This window comes from Hydra vulgaris, chromosome 08, assembly GCF_038396675.1.
Source record: "Hydra vulgaris chromosome 08, alternate assembly HydraT2T_AEP".
NCBI lineage: Eukaryota > Metazoa > Cnidaria > Hydrozoa > Anthoathecata > Hydridae > Hydra > Hydra vulgaris.
In genome coordinates this window covers 31446819-31466033 of record NC_088927.1, presented here as the reverse complement: position 1 = coordinate 31466033, position 19215 = coordinate 31446819, and the positions used below count along the sequence as shown (strand labels likewise).

General features: G+C 26.4%; 1 protein-coding gene across 1 annotated transcript; it reads left to right on the top strand.

Moving 5' to 3' along the window:
- Window positions 1-792: 792 nt before the first annotated feature.
- On the top strand, window positions 793-18009 carry LOC100214359 (uncharacterized). The gene is made up of 4 exons (XM_065803411.1): window positions 793-1118; window positions 10484-10571; window positions 17052-17143; window positions 17834-18009. The coding sequence occupies exons 1-3, from the start codon at window positions 828-830 to the stop codon at window positions 17135-17137; spliced, it is 465 nt and encodes a 154-aa protein (XP_065659483.1). The 5' UTR covers window positions 793-827; the 3' UTR covers window positions 17138-17143; window positions 17834-18009.
- The last annotated feature ends 1206 nt before the right edge of the window (window positions 18010-19215 follow it).

Below are 19215 nucleotides of genomic sequence, written 5' to 3'. Positions count from 1 at the left end.
ATAGTACTTGAAAATTCAGTTCAATTTAAGTGCTGTTGTTGCTATAAGAGCAAAAACTGACATAGAAAAATGTGCTGAGTTAAAAACGTTTTAGTTAAAAAAGAATAGATCTATACTTTTTTTAAGTTTTTTAATTCCTTAAGGCGGATTTCCACAAGACGAAAATATTCGCGCGAAGCGAATTTTTTCGTCAATAAGCATGTACAAATAAAACATTTTTGTCAAAATAACCAGAAATGTTTTATCTGCGCATGCTTATCGACGAAAAAATTCGCTTTGCGCGAATATTTTCGTCTTGTGGAAATCTTTAGCCATTCTTTAAAACAATAATTGGAAAAGCGAAGCACGCTGAGTTAAACTTAGAACCTGACTTTTTAATTTAAGAATAGATCGTCAAAAAGTTTTTTAAAAGTTATACAGTTTTAGGAATACCCAGGTAAAAAAGCTTTATAGAATTTCTATAAACTTTTGAAACATATGGCTATTAATTTCTATTTAAATTGCTATAAAACTTTTTTTTCTATAGAAAAAAAAGTAGAAAAAAAACAAAAATTTCTATAGAAATAAACAGAGACTCTATAGAAAATCTATAGAGTTCTATAGTATTTCTATTGGCTATATGTTTCAAAAGTTTATAGAAATTCTATAGAGCTTTTTTTCCTCCTTTTGCCAGACGTCTGGCAACCCTATATTCAAGCACAGTTTTAATTTCCTTCTTTCGTTCTTTCGCGGAACGATTATGACTTTAATCGCAACTCTCCGTTTGTTTTCATAATTATATGACCAAGGAGCGACAAACTTCCTTCTTTAGCAGATCTCTATTAAATATGGCTGCGTTTCGGGGTGCTCATGCGTTGCGTAATATTAGTAGATGTGTTCCAAAAAAACAAGTTAACAAAATAGCTGCATTTGCAAATCAAACAAGAACATTTCATTTATTAAATATTAATGTTTTAAAGCTTCAATGTTTCCCAAAATCATCGCCATTTGCTGCAAGTTTGAGGTATTATGGAGATGATCATCATGATCACGACGGACATGGTCATGGTTCTTCAGAATCGATCGAGGAACAAACATTAAACGTACTAAAGTTATTTGATAAAGTTGATCCGTCGAAGGTAATATATATGTATATTATTATGATGTATTGGTCTTTTCTTTTTTATTTTGAAGATAAATGATTACCTTGCAGATTAAACAATGCATTGAATAACTGCAGCGGTCCGATACATTCATTAAGGTTATTGCTATCATAAAATAACTACCAATTTATTGAAAGTAATAGTAATAAGAGAATATTTTGCTTTAGATAAAAAGTAAAAGCTTTGCGCTACCTGACTTTCTCTTCCTCCTCTATTATAATTATACGATGGCTCAGATTAAGTAACAAAATAGATCTATTTTTAGATTCTAAAAATCTAAGGAAAGTACTCTAATTTAATTTTAAAATTAAAAAATTACTCTAATGCAAATTTTTATAATGTTTTTACGACTAAAAAACAACTTTTTATAACTATTTAGAAAAAAAACAAAACATAACTTTGTTTATCTAATAAGTTTCAGCCATGCTGAAACTTATTAGACCCTAGTTTTTCCTGGACCCTAATCCCATTGAAATTTATTTACACTCATATCTGTGTGTTAGTCAATGTATTAGGCTTGTTCCTATATCAGTTAACAATTAAACGTTTAAATAATAATAGGCTAAAAAAATTTTAATTTTAAATTATTAGCATTATGATACATTATATACATTAAATACTCTCTTTATATTTTCAGTCCTAGTGGAGTGAATATTTTTAGATGATAAAAATGGATGTTGACAAATCAACAAATATGTTACACCTAACCATTTTTATAAGCAGTAGAATTAATATCATTTATAAAAATAAATGAATGACAAGATTTTTGACTACTATATCAACTTTTGTAAGTTCTAATATATTACTATGATTTTGCTATGTTTATATGTTTAAAAATAATCATCTAGAAACATAAGTATAAGCAATAGAAATAAAAAAAACTTTGAGTGAATGAGAATTCAATTAGTAACTGATAATTGGTGTTGTGTATTTTGCAAAGTTCAACTTAATATAGTTAAATATGACAAGGTGCTATATTAAATGGTGTAGCTGGAATTTATGCATCACTTTGATGTTGTATTAGTGAATAGGGCATAACCGAATCTTGATCCGGAAATTAATACTGGCCTGATTTTGCTAAAAACTGATTAATCAATATTGGTACCAAAACGGAAGACCGATCCAAATAGTTAAAAAAAAAAAAAAAAGTAAATAACCAAAACAAAAGACTAAATAACCAAAAGAACATGTTTTCTGCAAAATGCAAAAAAAAAAAAGCAGAAAAACTCAAAAAGTATTTATAGAAAAAACACCACTCTGCATATATTACTCATTTCTGCGGTTTTGTTGATTTAACAAACACACCATTTAATGAGCATGACATCAAATATCAAATGTAATTATGTAACCTAACTATCCAGATCATATCCGGAATTGGCATATGCCAAATCAAATTTAAAATTATGTTAGGTGTCATTCATATAGTTAAAAACTAGTCATTAATAATTAATATTAATAGCAATATTAATAAGCATAAATAAATTAAAAAACAAAAAAACAATTAAGCTATAATAAATTAATAAAAAGACAAAAAAAAAAAAATGAAAACACTCAATTAGTAACAACAGCAAACGACAATAAAAATAATTAGCAACAATAGCATAACTAATAACAAACTTTACCAAACAAAAAGGCAAGCACAAAAAACTATAAAACAAAAAGGCAAACACAAAAACCTCTACAAAATAAAATAAAAAATAATTATCTTTTATTATTTTTGGTGGAAACAGAAAGGTTTTTTCTTTTTCTTTTTTCTTTTCACCCTTAAATAAACGCTTCCACCAATTGGGATATCATTGCAAGGAATCATGATTGTAAAATGATGCCACTTAGAACAAGTTAATTTCATTTGTTTAACAAATTCAACAGTGGTGAAATCTTTTTATATTTCTCCATTAAATATAGAATTCAATATTTTCCACCAGGTTTAAAAGGCTTGGCCTGGTTTAGAATTCTCCACAAAAGAATTTTTTTATTATTTTGATTTGAAAAAATCTCTAAATGTATTTTCTGTAAACATGTTTTGACATTACATAAGTAAATGGCATTTTTTCTTTAACATTTTCCATTAAGTGGGCATTAGTTAATCTAACGCAGAATTATGATTGCAAAGTGCTTTATCTTAATATTCTATAGGTAAAAATTTATCAAATCAAAACAGTTCTAAAGAAATGTAAAGTATTAAATAATAAATTTTGATGAAATTTGTTATTTTCAAAAAAAAAAAAAAAGTTTTAATTTTAAATGTGATAAATATGTCATCAATCTATTCTTTGAATGAAGCACTGGTTTCATTCAAAGGATGAAGCCTGTGCAACCCTCTGTTGCACAGGCTTTATTCATTGGTGTTGGGTGCATAGGCTTCATTCATTTGTTATTTTCTCTGTGCTAGGGCACTTTTAAATCTAGAACTTTCTAGTAATTTCCAGGCTCGTACTAAGTTACTTTACAGATAATAGAAAGAGTATTGATCAGCCAGTGTGTTAAGTTAGGCTGCTAGGCTCTTTTTGTCTTTTTCATTAAGGTAGTTCATTAAGATATTTTTTTTATAAAATTGTTTATTTAGTTCAAAATAAAATGAAGGCTCTGTCAAAGAGAATGATATTTACTCTGAAGATAAAGTTGAGCAGTGCATTCTTTATTTAGAAACTGAGCAATCTGAAAACAAAGCAGAAGATGATGAAAAAGAACAAGGAAACTCTTTTATTAAAACTGATATCTTTTTTTTAAACTGATATGCTGTAGTATGCTACTTTTATTTCTTGGACAAAACGCTTTTAAACTTTGAAAGATGGATATTAATTGTTTTAAAGTTTATTCAAAAAAAATCCAAGTTTCAGTTATGCTAATTATAGCTAAAATCTTTTCAGTTTCTCTTAAAAAAATTATTTGAAAAAACAATTATTTAAAAAAATTTTGTTTTTTAATTGAGTATAAAAAGTTTATTCTAACAATTAAATTTTATAAGAAAATAATCCACGATCTTGCAGATGCAAGAATGTTCTGATTGGCACACTGTAGAAAAAAAATAGTATTTATTTGCAAAATGCTGCTGATGATGGAGGATTATATAGATACATTTGCCAACTTTTTTGGTTACTTTTTTTTTTCTAAGAATAATGAAAAAAAAAAAAAACTAATTTGAATAAACAGTAACAGTAAAGCAGCTGTTTTTTTTTTAGAAAAATCAAGAAACAAATATTTTTTTTCCGTAACCTTTTTCCGTTTCTCTGAAAGATTTTTGAGAATATTACAAATTATTAATATTTATACATATTTATATATATTAGAATATTAATATTTAAAAACATTCTCAATTTGAATATATTCAAATTTATAAAACCTATACTAAACATATACAAAATAACTCACTGTGTAGTGAGTTTAAGTATTAATTTTGCACAAATTTAAATGAAAATATAGCTCTATTAATTGCAAAAGTAATGAAAATAGTAGATTAAATGAACCTTTTGGTATTAACAAATAATTATTGTTTTCAGCTATTTCAGTAATTTCCTAAAAGTTAGTATTAGCAGAACTTGTCGGTGTATATAGATAAAATCAATCCAACTCTTATACAAAATGTAATTTTGATGCGTGTATATATATATATATATATATATATATATATATATATATATATATATATATATATATATATATATATATATATGGCCAGTTCCATAGTTCAGTGACGCATCATGCGGTGAGATTTTTTTATTACTCTAAATCAATCTTGAATTAAAATTTTATAATATAAACTAAACACAATTGTATTAACATAACACTGCTACATAGCAAAAATTAAAACATGAGTTCAGTGACGCATCGCGGAAAAAGGTGTTTTTTTATCAGCATACTTTTAAATGGAGTTTTCGCTGAAATTTTATTTCTTGCTTGACTTATTAGATTTTTTTGTTGTAATTTATTCATTTGGCAATAAGTTAGTCATAAAAAAAGCCACAAACAATAAAGTTTTCATATTGTTTTATTTTACAGAAAAAAAACTATCAGTTCAGTGACGCAACGTTCAGTGACGAAACAAAAAGACGAAATTAAAATCATTTTAAAAAGTTTTGTTATTTTGTAATAAATTTTAATTATACTCAGGTGAAAATAGCATCGGAACAATGTTATCATTCTAAACATAAAAATATTGTGATTTTGATATACCTTTGATTTTTCTTGAATAACTTAAAATAGAACTGAATCCAAGTTCATTTTTTTGTTGTCTTGTATCGTTTTCTGACATGTGAATTACAGATATTTGCAAATCTTGTTATGCTAACGCAAAATCTGCTGCTGACCTGATTTCGTATTGACTAGTTTTAACTCTCAGGGCTGCGATTCGCTTAACAGTAGCTCCTATTCCGTCAACCACTCCTTACCCGTGCATCGCTGCAAAGAAATGCCAGAAGAATTTTTTATGAAAACGTTTTTCAAACACAACCATTGCAGCCATAATGCTTTTGTTTTTGAACTGAGAAGTGGCATTGTCGCTGAACATGTGTACTTCTTTGACTTGATCAGGAATAAAGTGAAGGATTTTGTCAATGTATGGTATAACGGAAGACTTAGTATGATCAGTTGATTCTGTTACTATGGCAAATGTGTTTAACTCAATGTTCCAGACTGCTAGGGTCATGATAGAAACTTGATTTTGAACAAAATGAGCCGCTTGTGGCTCCTTTTGATAGGAACACCAAGCGTTTTCAGCCCAGTCAACTTGGATTACCGCAATTTCAGAATTAACACACATCGAAACCTCCTTCAGTTTATTAAAAATTGTTGATTGGTTTTTCTTTACAAATGCGTGTTTAACGAACTTATCACGCATTGCTGATATGTGTTGGATGAGTTCTGTTACAGTAGACTTTTTTGAAATTTTTTCAATGTTTGCATATGTTTTAGTTACAGGCTTTCTCCACTTGTCCCAGGATACTTTAAAACCAAATGTATTAAAAGTTTTCAAGTGTTTATCGAACTGTTTCATACCTTTGCATGCAACGCATTTGTCATAGGCGCAATCGTATGTGTACGGTTCACATACAAAGTTATTTATCATTTCAGATCCAACTTTGATTGAAGGCGCTTGAATTGATTTTGTTATTGCATCTAAGGCAAATCGCATATTTTCATGCAAACTACAAACACAAACATGTGTAAATTTTGTAACTGATTTTACATTGCGTGGAGGAAGGTCGCAAAATTTGCGGAGTCCAATTTTTATGTGCAGATGCTTTTCCTTGAATAACTCGAAAGCTTCTTTTAGCGTATAATATAAATGACGTATCTGAATATTGTTTGCTTTTCCGTCAGATAATTGAATTCGAGTGACATCTTTTTTGTTTGGTGATATTTGGGAAACTTCATCTTCATTATAAAAGTTTACAACTGCTAAAACATTGTTTTCAGAAAGACCATACAGCTTTGAACATGCTGGAGGTAGACCCGAATTATCTTTATAAGCAGAGCTATTTGAAAGAATAGAAAGAATTTCAGGTTGTTTCTCCTTTGAAGTTGGTAGTGCTTTTAAAACTTTTTTCAATGCTTTTCCTCTTTGTTGAACGTTTTTAAAAGATGAGCTTGGTCTTTGATATTGATTTAAAAGTTTTCTTTTTAAAGCGCGACTTTTTATAACTCTTAATTTTGCTTTAGCAGCATAAGCTGCTTTTTTTATTAGGATCGGCTTTCAATTTTTCTCGATATCTCTTAGATCTAACTCTGCACATTTCTTTCTTTTTATCAGCATTCCGAGAAACATAATCAGCTTGGTATTCTGCATAACATTTTTTTTTTACTTCTAATTTTGATTCCATTTCTTAAAAGTTTACAACTTTATAAGAAAATGTTAACATAAATCCAAAAGTTTACTAATATTTACTAATAGCCCTTCACAATACTAAAATGCAAAAATTTATTCGAATATGAAAAATTTGAAAACCCACAACGAAATCTGAACTTTTGGATAATATTTTGACTTCCTTACCGCGCTATTTTATAAAACGCTAATTATCCCGTTGATGGGTTCAGTGGCGCAACAGCTTTTAAACTATAACTATATGTTAATACAATGCTTTTTGACCAATTTTTTTTTTAGTAATGATTAAAAGTTTACATTAAAATATATAATTTCTAAAAAAACCTCGCCATAAAGCATAATTTCATTGCGATAATTAAACTTTTTTAGCTTTTAGTTCAGTGGCGCAACGTAATTTTTGCAGATGTGTATGCGACAAAAAAACACTTGAATTATTTTTAAAGAGTAAAAGTTTTTTTACTCAAGACATATATGTAATCTCAAAGATTCTTTCTAAACATAAATATGGATATGTTTTGTTTAAAATATTGCAATAACTCGCCCTCAAATTTTACTCACTTTTTCGAATAATAAAAAGAACAAACAGTTGCTAACATTCATCAAATTTATCTACTTGGTTCAAACATTTTCTACTCAAAATCTATTTTAACAATAATTTTAAGGTGTTCAAACTATAATTAAAGAAATAAAACCTTTTGAAAAAATATATTTTTAAACACGAAATTTATCTCTTCCATCGTGGAAATAGCCATATATATATATATATATATATATATATATATATATATATATATATATATATATATATATATATATATATATATATATATATATATATATATATATATATATATATATATATATATATATATATATATATATATATATATATATATATCAGCCCTCGAAATTAGGGTCGGTATTCTTTAATGCCGACCTAACTGCTGAACTAGAAATGTTTGAGGTCGGCAAAAAATCTCCAACCTTGTTTTTAAGTTTTATGGTTAAACCTTTGTTTCCCTTTATTTCTGTCGACTTCACACAAATAAAGTTCGGCAAATAATTGCTACCTTTTTTTTCCTTATTCTGAGGGCTAACATAATGAAAAAAAAAGAAAACTTAATATGAAATCTTTGTATTATCTTGAAATATCACTAATGATAATCTTGAAGACCTAAATCTACCAAAGTTAATTGAATAGTTTATAAAAAAAAAGCATTATCATATCCAAAATAAAGAATTCAAAATATTCAATCTCAGAAAAAAGCAACATGCATAATAAACTGCAGAGCATGGTTATTTAAAAAAATAAAGGAAAAAATGAATATTTGTTAAAATCATCTTCCATTGCAAACAAGCTTGTGATTTATAAAAGCTTACATCCTGTGTTTATATTAAAATAAATAAATTAAAATATAATATAAATTTTGTTAATTTGGATATATGGATAAAGACTTTTTTTTTTGAAAAAAAAAAGTCTATCCATATCCAAATTAACAAAATTTAGCAATTTAAAGTAAATTATCATAATTGTCAATATTTCCTAATAAGAAAATTTAACAGTTCATCAAATATCTCTGAAAATTTTTTTTTATAAATTACCTAATTATTTATTATAATCATTATGTTGATAAGAAAGAAAAAAGTTGTAGCATTAAATGACCTAACTAAAATTAGAAGATCACGAGTTGCAATTTGCATTGGCCCAAAGCCATTTAGTGATCTTAAAATTATATTATTCGAAGTAATTGTGATTAAAAGTATTGCAAAAAATTTTTATTAGGTTTTAAAACAATGTTATTACAAAATAATTTGGTCAGGCGAATGTTACTTTTGATTTTTTTTTTTAATTGCGGCATATAACAATAAGTATTTTCATCCTGTATTTGTATTAGCTGGATTAACATCTGTTTATAAAAATAATATTTAAAACATAGTAGTGATAAAGTCTCATGAAAGAACTTTGCAATTTTTGTTGCAGTAAATTGTTGATTTTTCTGCAAAGATTTTCGTGATCTGGTAAATTTTATTTTTATTTTAATTTCTAGTAAGTTAATTCACCCTTTGTAAATAATATAACTTTTTTAATTCAGTAATTAATAAAGTTCTTAAATAACAGTAATAAAGTTTTTAAACATATTTTATGTTGCAGATCACCTTTTGTTTCCCTAGGTCTAGGTACGTTCTTTGTTTTTCTAAAGCCATATCCGTTAAAGCAATATTGTGTGAATTAATGTAAATAATGCAATCCTTAACCGAAAAGAAATATGCAGAACAGTGTCTAACACTATATTAAACTAAAAACATGCTCTTTTTTGTTTTTCAATAAAAGATTTTTAAAAGGTGATGAATACTATTTTGGTAAACTAACAAACCAGTATGTATAGTTTAGTATGTGAAAATTTGTGTGCAAATATTTTTTATTCCTTAAATATAATTTAGATTAAACAAATTAAGCATTAATTAGAATAATTAAACTGTTAATTTTTTTATTTGGAAATAATTTTTTTATAAAATTAAAGATTGCACAAAAAAACTTTGAAAAAAATTTGCTGGTAAACTGCTCGCTACCAAAATTAAATTACTAATATTTTTAGAATACAATTTTGAAATTTTTTAAATATGCTGTCATTTTTGTTCGCCATTATGAATTTTTCCAGCTTCTTAACCTAACCTATCCCTTTAAACAGATGCCAAAGAAGAAAAAAAGAGTAAAGAGATTTAGTTAAAATAAATCTTTTTTCTTAAAGATTAAAGTGAAAAACATTTGAATGAAGACAAACACAGGTCAACATCTACACGTTTTACTGTTTACCAATAAATGTTTATTGATGAAAGTGTCTCAGATTTGACTTGACTTTTGAAGAATTTGACTCTTGTTATCCTGCCTTTCTGTTTTGTTGTTTCTTTTTTTTTCCTCTTTGTGTTAAGAAAGTACTTTTTTTAAGCAGTTGTATTTTTAGTTATAATAATTAATTACAATTATAACACAATTATAATAATTTTAAATGTGAAAGTACAATTATATCTACATTTAACTGTCTTCATTTTTTGTTTTCTTTAGTTCAGTGCAAATAAAAATCTGATCAACAAAATAAAAATAAAAATATTTCACAAACATTCTTAAAAACAATTTTAAAATTGCTCATAATTTTTTGCATAAATATTAAACTAATATCTCAAGAAACCGACAGATAAGAATCTTTATTTTCCTCAAACTTTTACATATAATCTGTTTTGTGCATTGACTTGTATTAAATTTTTTTACCAAAAATAACAATCTATCTAAAAATAAGAAAAAAGAAGTAGTAAAATTATACCACAAATCTAAAAAAAAACTTTTTTGTCACAAAATGATGATATGCAATTAAATCTAAAAGTACTTTTTATGTGAAATGATTATTTTTGAAATTTTTATATAATTTTTCTTCTTTTGTGAGTGTTAAGCTTCTACTTAATATATACTTTGCTGTTTAAATTTTTAAAATACTTATGCTTTAAAAATGATATTTTTTTGTAGGTTACTTTAGAAGCCCATTTTATTAATGATCTTGGTTTGGACAGTTTAGATGTTGTAGAAGTTGTTATGGCATTTGAAGACGAATTCGGTAATTTATTTATATTTAACTAGCAGAAAGTAACCCGTAATATGGGTTAGGGTTGGTCTGTTACATAATTAATTTATAAGTTTTTAGCAGAAAGCAACCCGTAATACAGGTTATGGTTGGTCTGTTACATAATTTATAGTGGCTGTTTTCCACAATTTAAAGTTGAGAAATATTAACTGATACCCTTTAAGAAAAATGTCTTCTAATTGAAAAAATTAAACCATCTGTAAAATTAACATAAAAAGTACGAGGAGGTAAAATAATTTACCAATTATTTAACATTATTTGAGTAATTTACAACTGACAAAGATCATATCAGTGAAAGGCAGAGCCATTTTCCTCGACATTACTTAGTTCAACACAATACGTTTTTAGTTACTGACACAAAATTATAACACTTCATATTGATTTAAATTGACGAAAAGCTAAAGCTAAATTCTTGTAATATTTTTTATAATTTAATTAATAAGAATAATATGAAGTGAATGTAAATTATACAGGAGTTATTAATTTTTTGGTATCCCCTTGATACATTTTTCTTTAAAAAAGAAAGTTGTCTTTAAAACATTAAATGCACACAACTAAATAAATTTATTAAAAATAACTAAGCAATTGAGTACAAATACATTAGAAACAAAAAAAAAAATTAATCCACCATCAAACATGTGTATAACATTTAAAAAAATACGTAAACTTTGATCTTTTATATTGATTAATGCATCATATGACAAACAATTTACCTGCATTTCGGTAACCTGTTGTCATACTTAAGTTGCTGTCATGATGCAGCTTGTCAGTGTTGTTTTATGACGTTATTTCATGTTGGCTTTTAGTAAACTCTAGTTTAATTTAAAAGACATTACAATAGATTTAAAATATTTTAATTAAAAAGCAAAATAGCAAATGCTTCAAGAAGCCAAACTATAAATATTTAAGATAAAAAAATCAATTTGAGATATAAATAAATTGCATTTATATAGCTAAACATATTGTCTTGGCTTATAGTAAATTTTAAAAGCAGCAAGTTCAATAAATTAAACTACCAATTAATTATTTTTAATAGAATGTAGCATCATTATATTATAATAATTGGGTAATGAATCAATTTAACTATATTTAAGTTTAATTGGTAAAAAACAAATAAAATTTTAACTAAAAGAGACCAAAACAAATCAAATATACAACATAATTTATTATTAAAAAAAAAATTACAAATTAAAAAAAAAAAAAAAAAATCACTGAAGAAAAAGCAGCAACAAAAAATATAACTGCAACTTCATTATGTGAAGGTAGGTTATATCGACGTCTATCTTGCCCTTCAAGTAAAGACATTTTTACAACCTTCGAGAGTTGCTCGACGAATTTCTTTATCTTCCACTTCAGCCATGTTTTTAAATGCAAGAGCAAATGGGTTCTCTTCACTAATATTAGATCATTACCACGCTGTATTCTAAAATTTACTGCTGCAAGTGGATCATAGATGTATAGTTGACAATATGTCGGCGGAACATCTTGATTTGGCCTAAGATTACCTATATGATGAAAAACTTGACGATATTTTCTTAAATATGACGGCCCATGATTCATGGGTTGAACTACATTAGCTTTAAATGAAGCAAAAGAAAGACAGGCATTATAATTTCTAATGAATTTTTTAAAATTCAGATTAGCATTTCCATCTGCATAGTTCCCTTTAAATAAATCTTCTTAATCTTGTGGAAATGATAAAGGTTGCGACAAAACTACCTTTTCATTATGGCAACATAAAAAATGTGTTTCATCAGGAAATTTCTTAGCACCTCAATGCTGACCAATATAATTCATTTCTCCTAAATAACTATTATCTAATATAGCTTTACTTTTTGCTATACAATACCTTTTTTTCGTATCTAGCAGCAATTCTAGCATTTTGTCGATTATTAATTTTATCTCACCTAAGCCTATCTCTTTCATTTCTGCAACAGTTAACTTGCCTATTAACATTTCCATTTTCTAAACTGCATTTTCTATCTGCTTCTAGCCTAATATCATCCATTTAAACTTCACTTTTGATTGAAAGTAGTAACAAAAATTCTTAAACAAATCTTAAAGATTGTGATCTTTCCTATATAATTTTTTTTCTACTCTAAATAGTACACACAAATAATTTTTATATATAACAAACTGTCATTTGAAATAAATTATACAATTATCTTATGACTTTAAAAAAATATGTGTCAGCTAGGAGATGTTTGAAATAAAATTAGCAATTAATAATAAAAAAAAGTTATTAAAAACATGCAATTCTAATAATAAACATACTGCTAACACAGAAAAATTAAAAAAAAAGCGTTGCAAACCTTTTTACAAACTTAAATATTATTTCTTCAAAGAAATCATTAGTAAAAGTTTTTAAAAAATTAGCTTTTACAAAATAATTTATGCTGGAACATCATGATTTAAAAATATTTATAGCAAAATCATGTAGTAAACAGCACTAAAGACAAAAAATCAAATTGAGGTAAAACAAGTTGTATATATGGCAAAATAATTTGTATTGGTTTTTAGTGTGATTTTTAATAATAAAATTACCTATTTATCATTTTTAACAATAGACACCAATGTGAAGGTAAGCCAAATGTCTATCAACTCAAAAGATAACAAAAAAAACAACAACATCACAGCAACAACACACAACAAAAGCACACACCATAAGTTAATATAATATGCATATAACATAACTTGAGTAACATAACATTCATATATAACAGAACATAAGTAACAGCGTTACGCAAAATGTTGTTAAAATACATTATTATGTGTTTTTAGAATAATTAATAATAAAGGCTTGAAAACACCCAGACATAAAGCAGTAATGGTTTGACACTAAACACTGTTGTGTAATTCTCTGTTTTAAGTACATCACTTGGCTGGCAATGTTGACAAATCTTGATCTACACGGAAACAACATAATATAAACATATGTACCAACTATAAACACAATAGATGTGTTTAAATATGTATAGAAGGTTAAATATCTTATATACATATTTAAACACATTTAAAAAACAATTACATAACACAAATTATCACATACACAAACAATAAAAAAACACTTTCTATTATTTATTTTTTATTTTTTTATAATTCACCTACCCAAGGCCGAGAAGCCCACTACAGATGAGGAGGCTACTTGTGATTATAACCCTCTCTCAACTCTGTAACTCCGAAATATGAACCTTGTCGAACAAGGCTGCTGCGCGGAAAAACAAGTTAAGTGCGGTACTACCAGGGACCGAGGCATAGTATTGAATATTTATGAATAAATTTTTCTGGTGTTTAGTTGCTTCATAAAATGTTGCCAACCATGGTTCTGTGGTCAGCTACATTTTATACTGAAGAGCGAAGCTATTAATTATCAAGTATATATGGAAATTATTAAAAATGATTGTTCCCTATGACATCAAAAAACAGGTAATGCAGAGCATTTTTAAGAAGAACAAGATTTATGGATTCGACTAGACTGGTCAGTCCTGATCTTAATCTGATCAAAAACCTATTTTAAACAAGAGTCAAACATGAAATGCCTTGGAGTGTAAAAGATCTCCAAAAAAAACTTGTTGAAATTTGGATAAAAGAGATATCACCAGACTTGTGTCTTTAATTAGTCCACATTAACCTTATTGAAAGCTTCTGTTTTGAATCATTTGTTATATGAAGTATTGACATTATTGTCATATTTTTTTGGATAATGTATTAAGAACAATCTTGATAAATTTGTTTATTAACAACATTTTATAAGATATTCAGGTTAAATGACAAACTTTACAAATTTCCATTTATAAAAGTTTTTTTGAATTACGCTAAAATTACTTTTTATAATTGTTACTATAGTTACATATCAATATAATAAGATAATCAGTTTATGTGAGTTGATAGTAAGTGTTAAGGTTTTTGCATTGCGTGGCATTTATTATAGTAATTAGTTTACAAAAAGGGTACCTAACAATTAATCAAAGTAATATTGCATAGTCATTAGAAACATGATATGATTAGGGATTGTCCATAAATTACACAACGCTAAATTCATTTAAAAAATGTAGGAGATCTTTCACTCTTTTACGCAACAATTTTTATTTAACTCTGTGACTCTGCGAAAGAAAACTTTTAATTTTTTTTTTGTTTTTTTATTAGTAAAATTTAGTGTTGCTTAATTTACGGATGATCCCTAGTACGATTTCATGCAATATGACATGATCCTCAAAAACTTTAGGTACAATACAGGCCTTGTTATAAATAAAAAATGCTTAACACACTTGTGTAACAAGGTTTTTGATGTCATAAATTTTTTCTTTTTCTTTTCATATTTTTTGACATTAATTTATTTGCACATCTGCAATTTACTAAATCACTTCAAAACTAGTTTAATTGAATAATATACTCATAACAATGTAGAAATGTTATCAAATGTTAACTTAGATACCGATTTTTTTTAAATAAAAAAGTATTTGTTTATTTTCTCGACATTTGACACAATCATGTTTTGTTTATAACTTAATGAATAAAAAAGATTTTGTTTAATTAACAATTATTTTTAGTTTTTAAAAATTAAGTGACTAAAAACTTTACGTATTGTAAAAATTGAAACAAATCATAGTTTTTTTTTACCAGCAATTTTAAGTAAAATTATAATTTTTTTTTTTTACAAAATAATCGTCTTAATTTACGTTTGTGTTATTCAAATGTGTTATTAACACTTGTATTATTTATATCAACTTAAATGTATGCTTTGTACATATTTTTAATGAATTTCATTTCTAGTAATACAAAATAAAAAGGAGGAATAATGGTCTTATAGGTTTAAACAATAGATAATTCCAGCAAAAGAATATAGTTTACTTATTGAAAAATATATAATACTTGCGCTAAAATTTAAAATCAATCAGGTGAAACCTAAGCATTACATGGTTAAATATAAAAAATATATTTTGTATATAGACTAAATTATTTTAAGCATACATGTTAATAATAAATGTCTCTCTAAACTAAGTTAGTTAAAAGTAATGTTTTTATAGTAAAGTTTTCAAAATAATGTTTTTTAAAGTAATGTTTTATTATCTGTTGTATTTATAATACCTGAACAAATGTAACTTATAAAATTAACATTGTTATGCTATTTTGCTTAGATTTACTTTTTTTAAATTTTTTATTTCATTTATTTACATCATATTAAAACAATACTTTTCTTCTGTTGCTGAATATTTTGATTATTTTGATATTTCGATTAAAAAATGTTGAAAAAAAAGTTTGCTTTATAAAAATTTAAACTTAATTATTTTTATTTATCTGAATTAATTTTATTTGTAAATAAAATTCATTAAAATACCCCTTAAAATATATAGAGAGTTATTTAAGTATTTCCAAACAAAAAAGTTTAGCATAGCATAAATAGCGTAGCGTAACTTAAAATCCTTCTTTGCTTTATCACAAGGACCTGTTAACTTGTATGACTTGTAGGCCTTGTATGACTCAATCATATAACTAAGTGAATACAAATTCACTTATTGTTTATAAAAATAAAATATTAAAAATTGTATATTCTCACAAAGAATTGAGCTGTTGTATTAAATAATACCATCACTTCTAAAACAGTACCAGTATAATTGGTATGTTTGATACCAGTATTGCGTGATAATCTTGATTTTAATACTAAGGTATTGTATTGATAACCAAGATTTGGTATCTATTATCTAATGCTTACTGATTACATGGTTTAAAAAACAAAACATAAAAAAATGTGAACTGTAAAAAAAGTATAAATTTAGGTTGATTATAAAATTTATATTTTGGTGTAAATAAATGATATTTGGGACCTGTCTTAATGACTTTAAATCACTAGAGCGTTTATCCAAATTTGATAAACAATATTTTTGAACTATATTATGAAGTTAATGGAAAAACATTAGTGGAAAAAACTTCAATTTTGCAATGTTCTGAAAAAAATCAGCCTAGTGGACTTTTTTATTATATAAGTAGCCTTCAGTTAATGTATGTACTAAATCCCCTGCCTATCTCTATTTCAACATCAGTGATGTTTCATGCAGACAAATTCTGTAGTATAATAAGACATGCAAAATGTTTTTACTAAAAGTTGGTCATTATAAAAGATGAGACTGTTTTAACAGTATTTCTGAAATTGCAATGTTTCCAAAACTTTTTAAAATTTGTAAGTTTTGTCTGGTGGTTGGTCTGAAAGTATTTGAATTAGGAAAAAAGCTAAGTTTACAAATTTTAGCCAGGCTACCAAGATTGAAAATGATGAATTTTTCTAGAAAATCATTAAAATTACGCCATGAAATCAACATTTGTAAAAATATTTTGTCTTGTAGTCCAATGACTACACTGTTTATAATATATATAAATATTTAAATATTTTCCACATAATGTATTTATTCTTTACTTAAGTAAAACATTAAATTTTGTGTTTTTCTTTTAAATAAGGTATTGAAATCTCTGACGATGAAGCAGAAAAAATATTTACTGTTCAACAAGCTGCTGATTTGATAAAGCATAAATTAGATCATTAGATTTTGGTTTGTATTTTTTTATTTTTATTTTACACAAAAAAACATACTTAAAACTTTTAGTGAGTATTTTTGTGAAAACTTTTTAAATATTATTTAATGATCAAAAAGTTTTAAAGTTCACAAAACACTTCTATTAAGTTGTAATTGCTTTTAAATTGTTTTATGTTGCTATGACAAAACATATGACATTTACTAGCAACACTGGATCAAAATTTGACATCATGTGATTCTGATTGTAGTTCTGGAAAGCTTTTTTGTAATTTACATTTTAATACCATAGCTGAAAAGCGAAAACAACTTTGACATATTATTTAATAATCACAAAAAATTTATTATTTAATACTTTAATAATTTAAAACTTATTATTTAATAATCACAAAAAATTGAATTCAAGTTAAGTTTACAAAACACTTCAAGTTCACAAAACACTGCTATTAATTAAATGGTAATGATAATTGAATGGTAAAAAGCTTTTTTGCTTAAATAAATTATGTATTTATGTAAATTATGAAATATTGCAAATAAGTATATATAACAAATATGAGAATTAAGTTTAAAAAATATTAGAAACATAAAAGTATAAATCTTTGTTAAATGAATGGAACTGGTTTTTAGGAAAGTTTTTTAAATATAGTAAAAATTTTTTTTTTACAAAAGTGCATAAATAATAATTATTAATAACACTTTATTTTTTAGTAATCGAAATCAATGAATCATCCGTTGTTTCTTCGAATGTATCCTGAGCGAATGAATGAATGAGCATTTGATCTAAAAATAACCAGCTCCTTTTTTAATTTAATTTTTAGATAAAAACTTATCATTTGGAGAATTGTAGTTATATCTGATTAATCATATACAATTACACAAGTTAATTACTGTGTTGTTATTTCTAATAGGGGAGATGGGGGCACCTTGATCCTTTTCAGGGTTTATGGTTGATTACTTGAAAACCATTGCAGACAACACTTCTATTTTCAATATTTTAAAAAGAATATTTCTTTACTCAAATCAACAAGCTAATTTTGGTACAAATAAAATTTAGTAAGCTAAAACTCAACTTTATAACATCGCCTACAAAGGATCACAGTGCCCCGTATATGGGGCACCTTGATCTGCACTATGGGGCACTTTGATCCTATAAACAGTTTTTACAAAATCAATAAAATGTTGGCAATAAAGCATAATTAAAAACATAGTTCTGCACATTTCTGCTGAGAGGTTCATATTTAAAGTTTATTGCGCCAGTTTTTTCATCAGAAATCTTTAGAAATGTTTGCAAAAACTGAAAAACCAAGGTCGAAAATCAAATGTCGATCGACACGAGCCGTGCCACCATGCTGCATTGGATCGGGAAGCTTGCAGACGATATCATCTCTGATAAACTCGTATAATTGCTCACTGACAGAGATGAATTTATATGATTTTAAATTTTCTCTTTTCAAATATTTGATCATTCGCACATTTTCTTTACAGATTTGTCCAACATAATGAATCGTTTTCTTTTTCGTATCAAATTTAACGAAAACAAAATCCTCCACATTCAGTGCATCAAAGTTAAAGTTCAGGTCTGATGATTCAACTATCTGTTGAGAAGATATCATGTCAAGATCATTTTCACTGTCATCACTTTCAAGCGGTGGTAGGCCATCAATATTATCAGAATCATCGGAAAGTTCCATTGGCTCATCGTCTTCAACGGCTGCACTTGTAGCATTTTTTTTCTTGATACGTTTTATCTTTCGAAGTCTCAACTCTTCCTCAAACTCATCATCGGATTCTTCAAACTGAAGTCTTCTAGGAGCACTTTTTGTTTTAGGTTTTGTTGTGGTCTTTTTTAAATTTTTCTGAACAGTTGGAACTTTTTTTTTGGTCGGTTTTTTTGTTTTGTTTTTTTCTTTTGCTAAACAAATCTCATTTCGAACAGGAGTGTCTGTCAAAATTCTTGTTTTATGTTGCCTACTTGAAATTGTTTTTTTCTGGCTGGAGCCTTCGGAAAGGGTCTCAGAACTTTAGGTGTTATGACATTCCGGATTGCTGTTACGGCAACAGATAATCCTGCTTCGGCAACAGATGGTCCT